This window comes from Ictalurus furcatus, chromosome 16 (genome assembly GCF_023375685.1).
Source record: "Ictalurus furcatus strain D&B chromosome 16, Billie_1.0, whole genome shotgun sequence".
In the NCBI taxonomy this organism is placed as follows: domain Eukaryota; kingdom Metazoa; phylum Chordata; class Actinopteri; order Siluriformes; family Ictaluridae; genus Ictalurus; species Ictalurus furcatus.
Genome location: NC_071270.1, coordinates 4,639,604 through 4,658,290, shown reverse-complemented (window position 1 = coordinate 4,658,290; position 18,687 = coordinate 4,639,604). Strand labels below are relative to the sequence as shown.

The 18,687-nt window shown below is 39.1% G+C and overlaps 2 protein-coding genes across 3 annotated transcripts; one reads left to right on the top strand and one right to left on the bottom strand.

Moving 5' to 3' along the window:
- The first annotated feature begins 1,655 nt into the window (after positions 1-1,655).
- On the top strand, positions 1,656-11,808 carry pcolcea (procollagen C-endopeptidase enhancer a). Its single transcript, XM_053645000.1, has 9 exons — positions 1,656-1,830; positions 5,220-5,328; positions 6,769-7,027; positions 7,662-7,786; positions 7,999-8,135; positions 8,616-8,944; positions 9,170-9,244; positions 9,332-9,502; positions 11,146-11,808. Exons 1-9 carry the CDS (start codon positions 1,739-1,741, stop codon positions 11,274-11,276), a joined length of 1,428 nt encoding a protein of 475 aa, XP_053500975.1. The 5' UTR covers positions 1,656-1,738; the 3' UTR covers positions 11,277-11,808.
- A 452-nt stretch (positions 11,809-12,260) lies between these two features.
- On the bottom strand, positions 12,261-18,235 carry tmem88a (transmembrane protein 88 a). 2 transcript variants are annotated; one of them, XM_053645008.1, is made up of 3 exons: positions 16,785-18,235; positions 13,225-13,622; positions 12,261-12,853 (listed from the first exon to the last, which is right to left on the bottom strand). In XM_053645008.1, the coding sequence occupies exons 2-3, from the start codon at positions 13,573-13,575 to the stop codon at positions 12,572-12,574; spliced, it is 633 nt and encodes a 210-aa protein (XP_053500983.1). In that variant the 5' UTR covers positions 13,576-13,622; positions 16,785-18,235; the 3' UTR covers positions 12,261-12,571. The 2 variants fall into 2 exon arrangements, with proteins under 2 accessions (XP_053500983.1, XP_053500982.1); XM_053645007.1 differs by having other exon boundaries at positions 13,225-13,576; positions 16,785-18,233.
- Positions 18,236-18,687: the final 452 nt, after the last annotated feature.

Here is an 18,687-nt window from a genome sequence, read left to right as displayed (position 1 = left end):
ACCAAATACATAAAAATAAAAATAATAAACACATTAACTACATCTAATAAATCTCAAAAGATCTTGGGGAAACTTCCTCACAGGACACCACACAGGTCAAAGTGACCAGTAATCTCAAATCTGGCAACCAAATATGCAAAATTATGCTAATCAGCTGAATGATACACAAAAGAAGGTCTGAAATGTGAAACATGGCAACCGAAACAAAAACACAAACCTAGCTGAATAAACTGTATAGAATTCAAAGACAGTCTGGAGGATGTTTATCGTGTCCCATAAAACATCAGATGCTGAGGAACTTTCTCACTTTCTGACTTCTATCTACACAACATGAGAGGAGCAAAAAAAGCAAATCTGGCAAACAAAGCACATGATAAGCAGCACGGATTCCAAGAACAAAAAAAATGTCTCTCTAAAGCCAGGACTGTTAACTATATCCCATTTCCTCACACAAATCTGTACACCAGAGATCTGAAATCTGGCAACTAAACATGCTGCATAATGTGAATAATCCATGAACAGGCCTTACCTCTAAAATTAGGGATGTTAATGACGTCTTGTCACTCTCATCGTGCACATGTCCACGTCTTATCTTCACACTTGACTTGATTTCACACTACACAGCATGTGCAGAGCAACAAACTAACACAAAACCTGGGAACCAGAGATGCTGAATAAGCTGCATGGAATCCAAAACCAGCAAATATGTCATTCTAGGGCCTGATGTTACCTACATGCCATAGAGCACAGTTTCCTCACAACATCTGAAATCTGGAAACTAAACGTGCAAAATTCTGCAAATAAGGTCGGATGTTAAAAACTTTTCAGAACTTTTGGGCACTTGAGACAACTTTCCATTTGTCTCTGTTGATTATATCTGCATACTGAGCTTGCTTTGGGTCTGTTTTTTCCACTGGTTTAATATGTTTTCCACATTTGTCCAGGTAAACTACTAAGGGCCTTTCATTAAACACTGAGAAATTCATTTTCCAACATTTTAAGTGAAAGTAAATTTTTTTTGGAATCAAGTGACATCCTCCTTATATCAACTGGAGTCAGAAAATTAACTACAATTATAAACTGGAGGGAAGATGTGTCTTAAATAATCTGCCGTTCAAATTATTCTGCCTGTCAGAGGATTCAGTAATACATCTAATCTGCCCTCGACACTGCAAGAGTGCAAACCTGCAATCTGGCAACCGCAACACAATCACATTGAATGAGCAGTAAATGAGGATGATTCTCTAGATCCTGAAAGGTTAGAAACATCTCTTAAATGTCAGGTCCTGGCTTGACTTTCCGTGACAAACCGTACGCACTTATGTGTCCAATCTGCATGAAACCCTGCTGGCGTGAGTCTTCCTAACCCAGTGACCTCATGTCTCATGTTCAAACATCACACATGATCAGCAGATGAATCAGAAACCAGGCTACATGCTGTACAATGGGATATTTTTTATGTCCGTTCTGATTTCTCTCTCTCTCCCCCCCCCCTTTCTCTTTCTCTCTCTTTCTGGAATGTTCGAAGTCCAGTAAAAGGAGATCCGGAGCTACATCTGGAGCTGATTAAAGCCAAACCCCCTTCCCCCCTTCGTTTTGGATCACCCCCTGTCACTGCATGGGCTAAAGACACTTCTCCTCTCTTGTCCTGTTTTCTCCTCGCTCCTCCTCCTCCTCCTCCTCCTCCAGTCAGCTGCTTCCCTCACTTCTTCCCCTCGCTCCGTCTCACTGAGGGAAAATGGAGCATCTGAGCAAGACCATGTCCTCTTTAGGGTTTTTTCTGCTGCTGGTTTTTGGATGGACACATAGCCAGATGACTAACAATACCAGGTAGTGTGTGTGTGTGTGTGTGTGTGTACATGCAGTTGATAGGATCCTTATGAATAATGAGTAAATGGTCATACGTTCTAATCAATTGTATTATTCATGACATAAGATTTATAAGACTGTTCAATTTTGTTAAAGTGTGCGTGTTATTCCACCTGGCCAGGTTGGAAGAGGCTGTAAATGTGGAAGAAGCCTTTGTTTCTGTGTGTGTGTGTGTGTGTGTGTGTGTATTCCTCTCCTAAATTGAGCAATCACACTGGCAGACGTGCTGGAAAAGTTCTTCGAGCTCTTCAGCCTGCAGGAATTTTGGGAATTTGCTTACTGTACAGCTGAGTCCAAAATTCCTGAACTCGGCACCAAGAACTAGGTTTTATTTCATCATTTAATAATGATGAAATAATGACAAAAGTAATAATGATAATTTGCATATATGTGAGATCCTAAAAGCATCTAACACCTGATAGTAATTAGTGCACTCTTTTATGACCTGAATTAACCCTATAAAGTCATTACCGGTGCATCTTAATATCAATCTGGTCTGTTTTAGAGTTGGCCCCTTGATGTACACTACGCTTGAACACACTCAGTAAACTGCATTTGTGAGAACTCTTTAAATAAAAGCAGTTCATTTTGCACCTACTTGTATTTTTGCTTTAGTCTGTATTTCATCGAAATTTTAGAACTGGAGTTTTACAGGAGAAGTGAAAATACGGTGACATTTTCAGCTCCTGGGTTTATTTCCCACTGCTGTCTCCCTGAATCTGCTGTCCTGAGTTTCTACTTCATAAAACTTCTATATGGTCACAGTATAATATCATAACAACAGTATATCATCCCACCCCTAGCTGGCAGCGTTTTCACATTTAAAACAATAAGAGAACAATTTTATTTTAAAGGTCTGGGCTTAAACGCTTCAGCAGAAATCAGGGTCTAGACAGTCTGAGGCAATAAGGGAAATTATTACAGCATTGTAAAACTGAATATGATTACAAAAGCATCTCAAAGTTTATGACCTCCACACTCTGCAAAACCGTACACGGAATTTACAGAACAGCACGTCTGAGGTTTCTCTCCGCTGTAAGTGTCGTATAATAAATACAATATCTGTTGGAATCAAAAAAGTAATAACTTGAATAACAAATAATCATGTCCTTTGACCAGGCATCGTCCTGTCTGTCTGTCTGTCTGTCTGTTTGTCTCACCCCCTGCTTGTCAACATGTTCTCTCTTCACCCTCGTCCCTGATTGTCAAGAACAATATCCATCCATTCATCCATTTTCTATAGCACCTATAGTACACAGGGTCACAGGGAGCCTGGAGCTTATCCCAGGGGACTCCGGGTACAAGGCAGGGGACACCCTGGACAGGGTACCAACCCCTCTCAGGGCAGAATCGCACACACACTCACACACACATTCACACACTATGGACAGTTTGGAAATGCCAATCAGTCTTCAACACATGTCTTTGGACTGGGGGAGGAAAATGGAGTACCTGGAGGAAACCCCCAAATCACTGGGAGAACACACAGGGCAGAGGCAGGATTCGAACCTCCAAGCCTAGAGGGAAGGAAAAGTTCATGGCATGATAACTGTCCTACCCAGCTTTCACTGTATCTATTAATAACCACATTTATTACCCGCTGCCTCCATGTTGTTTCTCTGAATCTTCTCTGTGACTTTAAATCAGTATGGACCACCTCATTTTCCAGACTTTTAAAAAATTTTTTTTATCATGAATCGATCCATAAACTCATAAAATAACCGCAGTGCAAGACACAAAATAACACAAGAGGAGAACAGAATACAAGAAGTTATGAAAGTAAAGCACAAGTCTCCCACAAGATTCTGTTCTAGGACCTTATATACAGTAATTTATCGTTTATTGCAATTAGGGATGCACTGAAATGAAAATTCTTGGCCGAAGCCGAAACCAAATATAATGAAAAACTTGTCCGAAAGCCGAAGGCCAAAGACGTTTTTTCGCGTTTTGTCCATTTATTTTGCCATTTTTTTCACCATTGCATAAATTAAATTGTCAAAATGTGCTTTTTACTATTTTGTCTTGCTTTTCAAAGAAAAAATCAATTACAAAAACTACAATTTCAAAATATTTATTTAACACTGAATATTTTTTTTTCATTCCAGCAGGCATAGGCTACCAATAAGGCACAATATAACTTTAAATAAATAAATGAGTAAAATAAAAATATTTTGATGTGGTCATCTTTGAGCCCCCTTGAATAACCTATGTTAAGCCTATAACTGACTGCTGAAAGAATGTAACACTCTGTAGCCTACAACAAAAAAGTGCATTAAAAAGTGCATTGACAAGAGTGCAAAAAATGGTTTTATTCGGTTCTATACGGCTGATTATATTGGGGATATATACCGCTCGCGTCCCTGTACACCTCGCGGAGTATTATAGTAGATACTGGATTTGTCTGTCTGCCCTTAAATAAATACATCTTTACCTGCTTCCATACTCTACTACCTTACGTCTTGTGACATGACAGAAACAAAACAAACGCACAGTAAACATCCGAAGAGCAGTAGCTCGTGCACGTAGCTCGTACATGCGCGCGCCCCCTCATCAAGGTCGTGACATTCGCGCGTCTCACTCTGGTTGCTAGGTTATTTGGTCGCGTCATCAAACACGTCATTATTCGGTCAAATTTATTCGGCCTTTTCACTTTTTCGGCTGAATAATTTCGGTTGCCGAACATTTGGAGCATCCCTAATTGCAATGACTTCAGTCTAAACCTCAGTATTAACTGGTGCCGCACTTGATTGCTGTGATTTTGTTTTACATCACTTCAGTTATGGCTTGATTTTAGGTAAGTTGTTGAGCTCCCAGCACAGGTACAGTAATTCTTGTAATAAAATGAGGTGTGTGTGGGAGGTTTAATGTGAAGAGCATGCGTGTGTCGTGAAGACTCTGTGATTGAAGCAATTTTCCAGTGTTTTGTTCAACAAGCTAGCCAGCTCACATTGCGTTTATGAGTTTAGGATGTATTCATTTTCAAAACGGTGAACTGTACAGTATAATCAGTGTTAGATTTAACCGACTAATGTGTCGATGTTGATTAATACTGCTGTAAACTTATTTTAAATAGTGAAGTGATATTTTACTTACTGTTGACGGTGTGAGTGGCCATGTCGACGTTGACATCATATGCTGACCTCGGGGTTGAAGACACCTTCCTGACCTTCTGTATAGGAAAGAAGCTGGTTTATGCTAATGAATTATAGAGAGATCGCTTGTGCCATGCAAATCAAACGTAATCGTTGCAGAGGTTTTCCGGCAACATTACCAAACAAACACGTGTCCAAGAAACACCCAAGTGTTTCCTGTCTCTCATAGAGTGTGTGTCCTTTCTATCCTGCTCTCAGGCCGGTGTTTAAATGCGGAGGGAATCTGGATGGAGACTCGGGCTTTGTGGCCAGTGAGGACTTTCCTTCATACTACAAACCAAACAGCAAGTGCACTTGGTACATCACTGTGAGTGTGAATTCATGTTCCTCTTATTCATGAGTCCATTCAGTGTGTTTTTAACTGAACAAAGTCTGAGACACAAATGAGCACATACATACTAACATGCCGTTTTCCTCTCTAGACAGATTTCTATCTGTGCGTTTTAGTTGAACTCATCAATTTCATTCTACACGGGGAGTCAAAACACCATAAAATCACCGTGCAAGTAAATCAAGTGATGAGAACAAGTTATGTCACTACAACTGGGCAACTATGGGTACCTGGAACTAAGAGATTCAAACTCTAGCTAAAGACTGATGCTAATCATTTAGCTAGCTACTGATAGCCATTAAGTGTTTTACTGTATATAGTCATTGTAAAGACACAGTGTCAGTGGAAATGAGATAGGATTGTCAGGAACGTCGACATTTTCCTCAGATGTGTTGGTTAATTACTAAGAAAAGACTCCATGTGACTATAATCACACTTTTATTACATTTAGCATTGATCGATAACCCAAGTGTCCTGCTGTATTGAGAACAAACTGTTAACTCAAAAATCATTAACAGCACATTTTTCATACAAACAATGTGAAAACACAGCTACACAGTGACTGAAAAGTCAGGAACCAATGGGGATATGTGAAGCAAAATCATAAGGGTATAAGAGCATAATGGTGGAAATGTAGAGTATATGGTGTAAATAATGAATACAAAATTAAGGATATGTAGGTTTACTCTCATTGGTTCTTGACTTTTTGGACACCCCATACATTAAAATGCACTTTTAGCTAGCTAGTGTAGCTGTTAAGTGTGATATATAGTCATTGGAAAGGTACAGTGACAGTGTAAATGACACAGGAATGTCAATATTTTCCTTGGATATGTTAGTTATTTAAAAAAAAAAAAAAAAAAAAAAAAAAAGACTGTACTTACATTTCGGGTTGGAATCTAATCAAACGTCTTTAAGCTGTCATCATTAAGCTGTCAGAAAAAGTTAACTCGTAAAGCATGAGCAGCAAATGATTATGACACTAATATGAACTCTTCTGCTAAACACAGTGAAAACACAACCACATTTGAAAGAATCATAAGAGAGTGAACATAAACTAGCTAACAACTGACGCTTATGATTTTTAAATAGCTAGTATGTAGCAATGCAAGGGTACGGTGACAGTGTAAACGATACAAAACTGTCCGAAACGTCAACATTTTCCTCTGATTTGTTGGTGTATTTCTAAAAATAAAGACTCTGACTAAAATTACACAATAAGTACACTTAGCCTGAACTGCTAAAGGACTCACTGTGTGAGAACTATGTGGGATATTTTGACTTCCAAAGTTAGCACAAAAGTAGGACGTTCACGTAAAGACCGTAAACACGCAATTGTATTTGAATACACACTGACAGCTTTATTAGCATGACTGTAATTGTTGCTAAACTTGTCTGTCTCTCAATCTCTCTCAGGTCCCAGAAGGCAACGTGGTCATGCTCTCCTTCAGGATTTTTGACCTTGAGGCTGACACTCTGTGCCGATACGATTTCGTGGACGTATATAACGGTCACTCGAACGTGGCGCAGAAATTGGGTCGCTTTTGCGGGACGTTTCGGCCCGGCACGCTCATCTCCACATCCAGCACTATGATGTTGCAAATGGAGTCAGACTCAGCAACCGGAGGGCGTGGCTTCCTCGCCCACTTTAGTGCAGCAAAACCACACCTGAATGGTAGTCATTACTTATATCACTTAATTCACTAATTAACGAACCCCCCCACCCCCCCCAAAAATGAAGTACTAGATACCATCATCCTTCCAACTCAACTAGCATTGCTAACATTAGCATTTTTACATTTTAAACATGTTAGAGTTTAAATTATTATACAACCACCAGCAGTTCTGTAATATTTATAAGTGCTATCTTTACTACTTAGTGTCAGGGATTTGTAGAGGAGGCGGATGCAAGTGCGGATAGTTTACTGTACAAAGTGCAAAACACAACAACTAGAAACGTGAAAACAAGAATCATAAATCCTGAACATAAGTTAATTATGATGATTAAGAAAAAGAAGGCAAGAAGCGAGACCGTGGCACATGAACACGACAACAACAAAAGCTTTTCAATGAGATGGTGAAATACAGGAATTTATATAGTGGTGCTAATCATGGAGAAATGAGACACAGGTGTGAGTGATTGAGACATGTGATGCCATCATGACATTTAGGTACATTTAATATTAGATACTTGACTTTTCTCGTGAGAGAAATACTTTTACCGCAATCATTTTCTCTTAATCAAGTATGACATGTGGGTTCTTTAGATTTTGGCACGGTTTTCTGATCAATTGTTTTGAAATTTTCAGAGCAACAGTTCTGTGGTGGAAAGATGACAAAACCACATGGCACCATCCATACGCCCAACTGGCCCGAGAAAAATTACCCACCTGGCATCAGTTGCTCGTGGCTGATCACCGTGGATCCAGACAAGGTCAGGACTAGTGACATTGAGATACTCTGAGAATCAAGAATCAAAATATAAGATATCTGGCACAGCTCCTGGACATTACAGTCTAACTATTACACACTAAATGGAATTCTGTTTGAAAAATATAACTCATAGCTGTGTTCATTTCTGAGCTTAGAGCTTTTTTAAAAAAACAAAACAAGAAGGTGTGCGATGAATGATGCATGTGTTTTCAGGTGATTGAGGTGAAGTTCGATAAGTTCGATGTGGAGCGTGACACGTACTGCCGCTTCGATTACGTGGCATTTTATAACGGAGTAGAGAGGGATGACTCGAGACGCATCGGAAAATTCTGCGGTGACAAGGCACCTGAGTGAGTACAGCTTGATTTGTTTAACTAGTGTGACTGCTACACTTATACGAAAAGGGTTCTTTGTATAGTTATGGGTTCCTAAAAACAGTTCTAATAATTATAATAAATAACAAAATACTACATTCATTTCACAACATACTTGAACCTAGTGGTGTCTAGAAGTCTTCACAAACTGTAAGGCTTCACAAAGTGTGTGAGTGTCCATGTGGTTTATATAGGCAGGTGACAGGAAATGAAAATGACAAACGAAGAACTAAAACTCGTGGCAGGGTGCCCTCTGGTGGCGTGGCGGTGAATTGTCCATGGCTGATGTGACAATAACCTAGTTGAGAAAGCTCGTACTTGAACAAATGAATAAACAGACCATTAAAGGGTAATGATTGTATTAGCTCATCATATGCAAATGAGGTCAGTCTTATAACTACATAGTTAATTTCCATCCATATTCTCTTGTTCTTTCTCCTTTCCCTCCATCTCCAGGCCCATCGTGACCAACAGTAACGTTCTCCTGGTCCAGTTCGTCTCAGACCAGAGCGTCACCTCTGATGGCTTCATTGCCTTGTATTCCAGTGTCCCCAGAGGGTATTCTGTTCAGCCAGGATCCCGTGTGCACTCATTACCCACAGTCCCACGGCTCGTCCCAGCACCGGCCGCGACCCGCAAACCCATCACCACGACAACTACAGAGGCACCGATTACCACAACCACCACCGCAACTTCACGCAGACGCCCACCAGCCAATCCCAACCAGCCAGCCAGACCTCCAAATCGCAGACCAGAATCAGGTCGGCCCAATCCAGTACGTCCAGGTGAGAGAGGAATATCAAATTTTTTGTATCAAAAAATACAACAGCCAATCAGGGCTCTGTATGAAAATGCAGGCCATGCACATTACAGTGGAGTATAGTAAAACTTTCCATGCCTTGGAAGCAACATACTTTGTTTAACAGCAACCATTTTTCTTGATATAAAAACGATATTTAATCAAATGTGTTTTGTGACATTATCTGTCTTCTCATTGTGCAAATTTTCAGACCCAAACCCTCTGTGCCCTAAAACGTGCAAGAGAGACGGCAGCATAAAGACGAGTTTCTGCAGCAGTGAATTTGGTGAGCATGCTGTTCGTAGTCACAGATCCAGATCAGAGATGTGTGAGAAATAAATACTGAAAAAATAAATGTTTTCTCTCTTTGTAGTGATCACGGGGACCGTGAACGCGCTCTCTCAGGCTCCACAGGGCCGCCTATTGGCCACCGTCTCCATCATTAAGGCTTATAAAGCTGGAGGACTGACTATCAGTCAGTCTGGAGAGACCATGACTGTTAAACTAGTGCTCATGTGCAAGACGTGTCCAGTCTTACGCAGAGGTAAGCTATGCCAAACAGCCAAACAAATCTAACAAACTTTCAGCTAATGACATTTGAGGCAAAACTAACAAAAATGAAATATAAAATACAATAAATCAGGGAAAAGGAATTTTAAAAAGCCACAAAAATTACCTATGGCAGCAATAAATGTGGCAAAAATAACCCACAAATACAGCAAAAGTACTAAAAATGACCTACAACAAACAATAAAAACAAGACAACAGAAATTACCAACAACAAATGATTAAAGTAGCAAAAATGACATAAATTGCCTAGACAGGACAAAAGTACTAAAAGGTACACACAACAAACAATAAAAGTAAGAACAATTACCTACAACATATGGTAAACATGGCCAAAAGTATCAAAAAGTAACCAAAAGTATCAGTGACAAACAATTAATGTGGCATAGTCATAAAAATTATGAATGACAAACAATAGACATAGCAGAAGTAGCAATGACTACAGCTCAGAAGTCACTTACTGCTTTTATCACAGGAGAAACAACACCACAGCTCTGTTTATGACACTGTTCATTTGTAACCACCCCCAGGTGATCACTGTAATCCCATATTTCAATAAAAATCTATTTAACTGTACACCTGTACCAACACGATATATCAGGGTTCTTCAAATCTGGCCCTCGAGGTCCACTGTCCTGCAGAGTTTCGCTCCTACCCTAAACAAACTCACCTGAACAAGCTAACCAACATCTTCAGGGTTACTAGAAAACTACAGGCAGGTAAGTTTGGAGGTTGGAGCTAAACTTGGCAGATTTGAAGAACTATATAATATATCATGCCAATGTAGTGAACTCTGTAATAGAATATGCTAATATTACTATAAAATACTGTTCATTTTTATTATTTGTTATGCTTATAATACCTCTGTTCATTTCTCAAAATGCATGAATAAAGTAGGCCCAGATTTCTAACAGCAGAATGCTACTACAGAAAACTTATTTCTGTGAAAATTTCAGGTTTGTATCTGGTCCCATACCAGAGATATTCAACCTGAAAGTGAGGGGAATTTAAAATAAAAAAGCGCTTTCATGCCACCATAAAAAAAAAGGAGAGAAGTCTCAAACCTGAAATGTTCTGCATGCACACTATACTATATACAGGTACCCCCTAAAAAAGATTAAGACTGAGGCTCGAACCCTTCCCATTATAAACTGACCCTGAAAGTGGAACTGTGAGCAATCTTGAGCATTACGTTTGGACTTAAGTTCTAAGTCTACGGAACAAGGATGTGCAAAATGTTTATATATGTACATGTACCTTGTAATGTGCTCTAGAGATCAGTTTTTGTTTCAAGGAGCCACTGTAGGACCATCCTGAACAGAAGATGACCGACACTAAGATGGCCTTTGTAGTAGGTTTCGTAGTTTAAAAATGGTGGTTTTGCAATGCCAATACATTACATTACAGAGGTAATCACTCAGAAAAAAAAATAGGAAAATTTAACATGGTCCAGCAAGCTGCATTGGACCACTTGAGAAGGAATGATAAACAGTGTTGCTCTGAATTGGACTCCAACACTAACTGCAGAAGAAAAAAAATGAATGAACTTATTATGAAATTCATTGATCTTCAGTTCCTTCATGGGTTTTTTTTTCGCCCATCACCTTTTTTCTGTTTCAGGACAAAGCTTCATTCTGATGGGTCAGGTCGATGAAGACGGGCGTGGCATTCTCCCTCCAGGCAGTTTCACGGCCATGTACAAAGCACCACACCACAAAATCCTCACCAGCCTCAATAACCAGCCGTGCTGATCTCCGCGGCTAATAACAACACAGAGAATACAGAACAGCCAAAAAAACCAAACCGACACATGACAGTAAAACATGAATGAATTCATAGAAATTATTCCCTAAAGCAACACTCAGGCAAAAACACAGAATTGTATTTCTCGTTTTGACAAAGTTTACAATTTTATGTTGTTGTGTTTTCGCCTTTTAACTCTCCTGCATACAATTATAAAAAAAGAAGAACTTGTATTAAAAAGAAAACATTTGGTTTGGTATTTTCTAATGTACCTTTAGCTAATTAGAGCACTAGCTAATTAGCATAAGCAAGCCAACAGTGAGCGGACATTTCATACGCACTTCTGAGTCAAAACAGTACTGTAACACAGGAAGGGTTTTCAATTATACTTCGAATTTGGAGCAGCTACACGTACTAAAGCCAAATGATTTCATGGCAACATATAAAGGAACATTTCACCTTATTCACTTTATATACTTGAAGATGTCATACAATATATTCGTAATTTATGATGTCATCCATTAAAGGTTTTATATCACACCACGTCTCAGTGTTTTTTCTTTTCTCTGTCTTGAAGTTAATCAGACAAAAAAAAAATGTTATGGAGAAATGGCAAAGAAGCGTAAACTCATCTATCCTGAACATGTCAGGAAACTTACCACTGAGTGTTACAAAGCTCTGAATCTGGAGACTCCTTCCACGCCTTTCCTTACAGAAAACTTAAACATATCAACGAGTACACTTTTTTGTTAACCTGTTTATGTGGATCATCCACCGTACAAGTCCCTGTAAATGAGACGTTACTGCTGGAACCTGTGATTTGAAGCTGCGCTACTTTCAGACCTGCTGATCTAGAAAATTAATCAACATCTTCTGACTTTGAAAATTTTAAGTTTATTGAATTTGAACATTGTATATATATATATATATATATATATATATATATATATATATATATATATATATATATATATATATATATTTTATTATTTTTTTTAAAACAACCCCACTACACAGGACATGAAAGTATGTTAAGCATATCAGAATCATGCAATACCATTCGATGCGACATTCAGTCCTCCAAATTAAAATGCAAAAATAAAATCAAGGGGAAGAAAACATGCAATTTAGGTATTTCTTTGATTAAAAAGTTCAGAAAGAAATCAGTGGATTCGTCTTGCCTGATTTAAAATGTGCATAATTACTATACAAATGAAATTTTTTTTAAAAAATGTTGATCACTGGATTATTAACTCTTCATCACAGTTTCAGCCCGATGCCCTGCAGAGCGTCCCGTATGTCCTCACACCCACACGCTGGCTTTGGCGTCTCTCTCCGGTGCCCCCTGTTGGCCGCAGCAGCCCCGCAGCCCCGGGTGCTGAGACACAGGAAGGTTTTTATAGACGGCGCGGCTGTAAGGGATGAAGCAGAGGCTGAGCTGCAGGAGACGTGCCAATCTACAGTACGCCGCTAGAGCCAACACCAGCAGAGGAACCAACAACACGAACCCCACGACCAGCAGAGTCACACAGGACGCGTCGTTGAGCAGGTCCGAGCAATAAACCGAAGTACCATGGGGCTGAACCTGGATGAGAAGATGGGAGGAAAGTCAATCTTATATCCATCAGGATAAATGGAAATGAAACTTCTTAACAAAGCACAGATAGCATTAAACATGACCTTAACTTTAAATGCCAATTCACATTTGCTGTGTCTTGCCGATTTTATTATGAGATTTTTTCAAATGCACTTCAAATTAACACCATTTTGTCAATTAAAAGGTATTGTTTAACCATTTTAGGCGAATAAGAACAATTATTGATGTAAATATTGAAATCTTTATCCAGTATAAAAAAAAAAGTCAATGAATCGTCTGGGAGTCGACCCTCATTGTTCGGGCGAGTCAAATTATTCGACTCATTTAAAATACTCAAAATTCCCATGCTATTATCTGACCTTGGAATGGCAGAGGAAGCCGAACACGACCATGGTGAGCGCCGGAGTGAGGATGATTCCAAAGATGACGGCGGCGAGTGCTGCATTCACGGCGGCGATGATGAGGTTCTGCGCCGTGACGAGAACCGAGCACGCCCAGCAGTCCAGCGAGGCTCTGAGCTCCAGCGGCTCGGCCGAAGCGCTGGAGGATGAGTACGGAGGAGGAACCACTGCCGCTGGGGTCACAGGGTCAACAACCGCTGGGGGCATGGAGTTCGCGTGATGCAGTCGGGTCAACTCGGAGTCATCTGCATCAGAGGTGAACTGCTGAGATGGCGTCCTCTCCAGCGTCCCGTTACGAGACAAACTCATCCTGAATCACAGAGAAAGTGAGCTCAGAAGAATGCATCTGAGGAGTTCTGGGGATTCAAGAACATCTTTAGCAGATGAAATACTTATTTTCTACAAGTATTCTACACAAATTCTGCTTGAAGTCTCAAAGTTTAGAGAGATCAGTTTTCTTTCCGAATGCTATTTCTATACTAGATAGCCTCTGTTTCTGTTACTATGATTCTGTTTTAGCAAATAAATTCAATACAACTGTTTGTGTATAGCTCATAAAACATCTAAAGCATAAAATACTGTCAGCTATTGGTGATTTCATCATCTTTGTGTAACACACATATATACTTTGTACCAAAACAATTAGCTAAGCTTCGAATTATTTTGTTAGAATTAAGGTAAAAATATATCCAAATAAGATTTTATAATGGCATGAAGTGATGTAAAGTGTGGGATGATTCTGTGCCCTGAGTAGACAAGTGGCCTAAGGGGACTCTAAGGAAGGAAAAATGGTTCAGATCGATAAGAATTGCCTGGGACAAGGGAGTCGTTTCGACTCTAGCTGTTTGTTAACTTGCCCTGGTTTGTATAGTCATATAGTAATATGTAAAACGAACAGTTTAGTCAAAAACCTAAATGAAAAATGTCCACAAATTCCTCAGACATGTTCAGTGTCTGGAGTTTGCTTCTTTAGTCAAGTGCTAAAGCTATGAGGCTAATGTGGCTAACCAAAAATACATATCTATAACCTTCAGAGAAGCATCATCACATAATATTATAGAATAAGGCTGTAATAAAAAAAAAAAAAATGCCCAAATTAAATGTGAACATTAGGCGGGAGGGTGGGCGTGGCTCTGTAAGATTGGGATTGGGTCGAAGACGTTTCCTGTTCTAGCTACTGTGTCTGTGCATGTGACCTTGAATTTACATAAAAGTAAAAGCCTAAAAAACAGGTGCGAGTCTTTTCCTCTCCATGTGACACACTAGTTGAATACTGTGCATGATGCATATTAAAACACTAATAAAAATCGCTCAAATCTCACAGATACCAGAAACAGAAAAATCAGTCTTTGCCTTAAAATAACCTCGCACAAAAATTCAAGCAAGTTTTTTCTTCTTCTCAGAACTCCATGGCACGGAGTATGGAAGGTAAACAGAGATAATCGAGTGACTGTGAACAGGAGGAAACAGGAACTGAGAGAAAAACTAAAAACACAAAACAATGAGGCAGGAACCGAGCCAAGAGGAAAGCATGTGCACGGAACCGACTGCGAATATCTGCACGAGCAGGACATCTCCTCAAACACACGGCTTCCTGCTCATGCTGGGACAAATAAATCCGGATAACCCCCTGACCCTGAGCTTCCAGCGGGGTGCTAATGTAGTCATGATTAGTCCTTTAAAAAAACATATCAAATCGCTATTGTAAATAAATAGCATAAGACTGTATGGATTAGTACAGTCTTAGACAACTTTTAAGGGTCCATTGGTTGTCCCTCTGCAAGGAACTCTACACCAGTGTGTTCCAGATAGATCCGTTCTGGGAATCTGACAGCTCTTATTTACCCACAGAACCCTTTTCTCCCATAAAAGTTTATATATAACTGCATAAGTGTGCAGTTCAAACTCCAAATCACTGCTTATTATTTTCTCCTCAACACCTAGAACCTGTCAGGAGTTTAACATTTAGCTAAACTGTAGATAAAATGCTTCATTAAGGGTTCCTTATAGGCTCATTGCATAAATAAGGGTTCTCCAAAAATGGTTCTACTTGGACCAAAACAGATTAGCTAAAAAATTTTTAGACAAAAATATGATTCTCCTTGGTGGATTGATTCTTGGTGGATGATTCTCCTTGGTGGATTGATTCTTGGTGATTTGATTCTCCTTGGTGGATTGATTCTTGGTGGATGATTCTCCTTGGTGGATTGATTCTTGGTGAATTGATTCTCCTTGGTGGATTGATTCTTGTTGAATTGATTCTCCTTGGTGGATTGATTCTTATTGGATGATTCTCCTTGGTGGATTGATTCTTAGCGGATGATTCTCCTTTGTGGATTGATTCTTGGTTAATTGATTCTCCTTGGTGGATTGATTCTTGGTGGATGATTCTCCTTGGTGGATTGATTCTTACTGGATGATTCTCCTTGGTGGATTGATTCTTAGTGGATGATTCTCCTTGGTGGATTGATTCTTGGTGGATGATTTTCCTTGGTGGATTGATTCTTAGTGGATGATTCTCCTTGGTGGATTGATTCTTAGTGGATGATTCTCCTTGGTGGATTGATTCTCCTTGGTGGATTCACTTGATAATTGAGAGTTCTTGGATTTAAAAAAAAAAAAAAAAAAGGATTGTATATGGCACCCTTTCTGACAGGAAAACTCTGTCTACAGACACTTTGGTTTAGTCACCTTTGGCACCTATTTATTGTCTGGTCTAGAGAACAGTAAGATCCGTCTTTCTAGGAAAAAGGCCCGCTTTTTTACCTGCACCGGTTACGGGCATGAGTCCAGCTGTATATTTCCTGCACAAACAGCATGACATCATTGTGCCAGTTTTAACGCTAATATGACCAACGCGGTGGTTTAAAAATATCGTTCATGGCGAGAATTAAAGAGAATTGAAGAGAGACAAGTTCCACTAGCTGCATTTTGGTTCTATAATTTTGTGGAAATGTAAATCATACCATGACATCACTGTGATAATGATGATAATAATAATAATAATAATAATAATAATAATAATAATAATAATAAGGACACTATATTGATGCTGAATTTGACAAACATCCTAAAAACTTAAATCAAGGTCTAAGTTACTCTCCTTTCTTTTACATCAATGCTTATATTAATGATAATAACCCATGACAGAAGAGGAGCTTCAATGCCTTCTAAATCCTAAATTAACCCAACAGAATGCTTTAGGATTAGCGATCAGAGCTTTTTGTTCATTTAAAAACCCACAAAAAATGCTCTTGATTGAGTGATGGACTGTTTCCATAAAAAAAACTGATCACAAACATTTCATAATTCTAATTTGCTAAAGGTAAAACCTTAAGAAAGGTAAAGGTAAAACCTTCTCGTTTTAGCTTTATTAGCCAGAGCGACGAAAGAAATAATAATGCAGATGAAGTTTTGATGAAGTTGTAACACCAAAAGTTTGGCAGTAAAAACACAATAAACCTTTAACACATGGAAATAATAATGATACCCTTCCCTGTTTTTTATACTGTACTCACTTTAGGATGAACTTAAAGAACTTTGGGTCTTTGTATCCTCTCCAAAATCTGCCAAATATTTTCTCAGGTGGTTGATTTTAATCCTCCAGTTGGCAAACAGAGCCCTTCAATTCTGTACTTGAAAATGTTCAGAAAGTCCTTTGTTCTTTTCCTGGTCCTGATTTTTTATTTCAGCTCTTCTTACCATATGTCATTAGCCGTTGGTACTCAAGCAATGACAGTGTCAAAAACAGGGATCTCTGACGGAAAAGTCTGCCTTCCTCCACTGTCCCTCTCTCCCTCTATCTCTTTTCCTGTCTCACTCTTTCCTTCCTCTGACCAGGGTATCCTCCTTTCCCTCTCTTGGGCTTGGGTTCTCTCCTGTTCACGGTAGATAGGATGTTTGGATACTGAGGTACAACTTATTCAGCAGCTGAGTGAAGAGAGGAGGTGGACTAGGACAAAAAAATGACGTATATACAGTTTTCAAACCTGAGAGAAAAAAAGCCAACCTTGGCTACAGATGATGCTTTCCAGATGATTTTCCTGACTTACTCAACACTGTATAACATTAATTTCTGTTCAGTTTATCTAATTTATCTTCATGAAAAAATGCAAAACTCCAAGCCAAGTCTGCCAATTACATAAGAGTAACTCTACCATTACAGCCGTCACATTCCTCCCTGCACAATTTTGTGTTGGGGAGTAGTGGGGAAGATAAACTCCTTATCCAGCATGGGAGGAGAGAGCAAGAGAAACACAAACCCAAATGGTCAAATCCATCAACAAGTTAAATAGGAAATAAATTTAAAAAAAAATCCCAGTAGAACATGTTTTAACAGTATTTTTGAAGAGAAGACAATGGAAAGAAGCTCCAGTGTGAAAAGCAATTCACAATTCAAAATTAAATGGCCTTTAAGCACAAACTCAACACCAATGTTCATCATCAAACACCAAAACCCACCTTCTAACACCAATATTTACAATCGAACACCAATATTCATATCTAACACCAATGGCCACCATCAAACATCAATATCCACCATCAACCACCAATATTAACTATTAAACACAAATATTAATTATTAAACACAAATACCCACCATCAAACACCAATATTCACCACCAAATACCAAGATCCACCATCAAACACCAATATTCACCATCAAACACCAATATCCACCATCAAACATCCACCATCAAATACCAATATCCACCATCAAACATCCACCATCAAACACCAATACCCACCATCCAACATCCACCATCAAACACCAATATCCACCATCAAACACCAATATCCACCATCAAATACCAATATCCACCTCAAACACCAATATCCACCATCAAACACCAATATTCACCATCAAACACCAATATACAGTATCAAATACCAATATCCACCATCAAACATCCACCATCAAACACCAAACTCCATCAAATATGAACTCTTAGCTCACTTTTTCACCGCTGGAATGCAGAAAGCTTCACGTCTGCTTAACGTCACTGAGAAAACGTCTGAAAAGAAAGTGACAGGAAGCTTAACATAATGAGCGGCTCATAAATGCAGGAACACACTCTGTTTCAGCTTCATCGTACTGTACGTACATACCTCATAAGGTTCTCGTAACCTTTGCAGTGTTATTGGGTTTTTATCACCAATAATCACCGACATTGTTGATTTACATTCTTCAGTACGTGTTGAGTGGCTAGCTAATTTTAGGTGAATTCGTTTTTTAGCCATTTTTATCGCTTATTAAAATATTCTTTTCTATGATACATGTTGTCCAAGCTGCTCTACTGAGTACGTCCTCACAGTAACGAGTTAATGCAAGATGAGGTATGTATGTACATTGCAGGTGTGCATGTGTTTAAGATTAATGCGTCATTTCAGCGTGATTATTTTTGTTACACCGGAAACAAA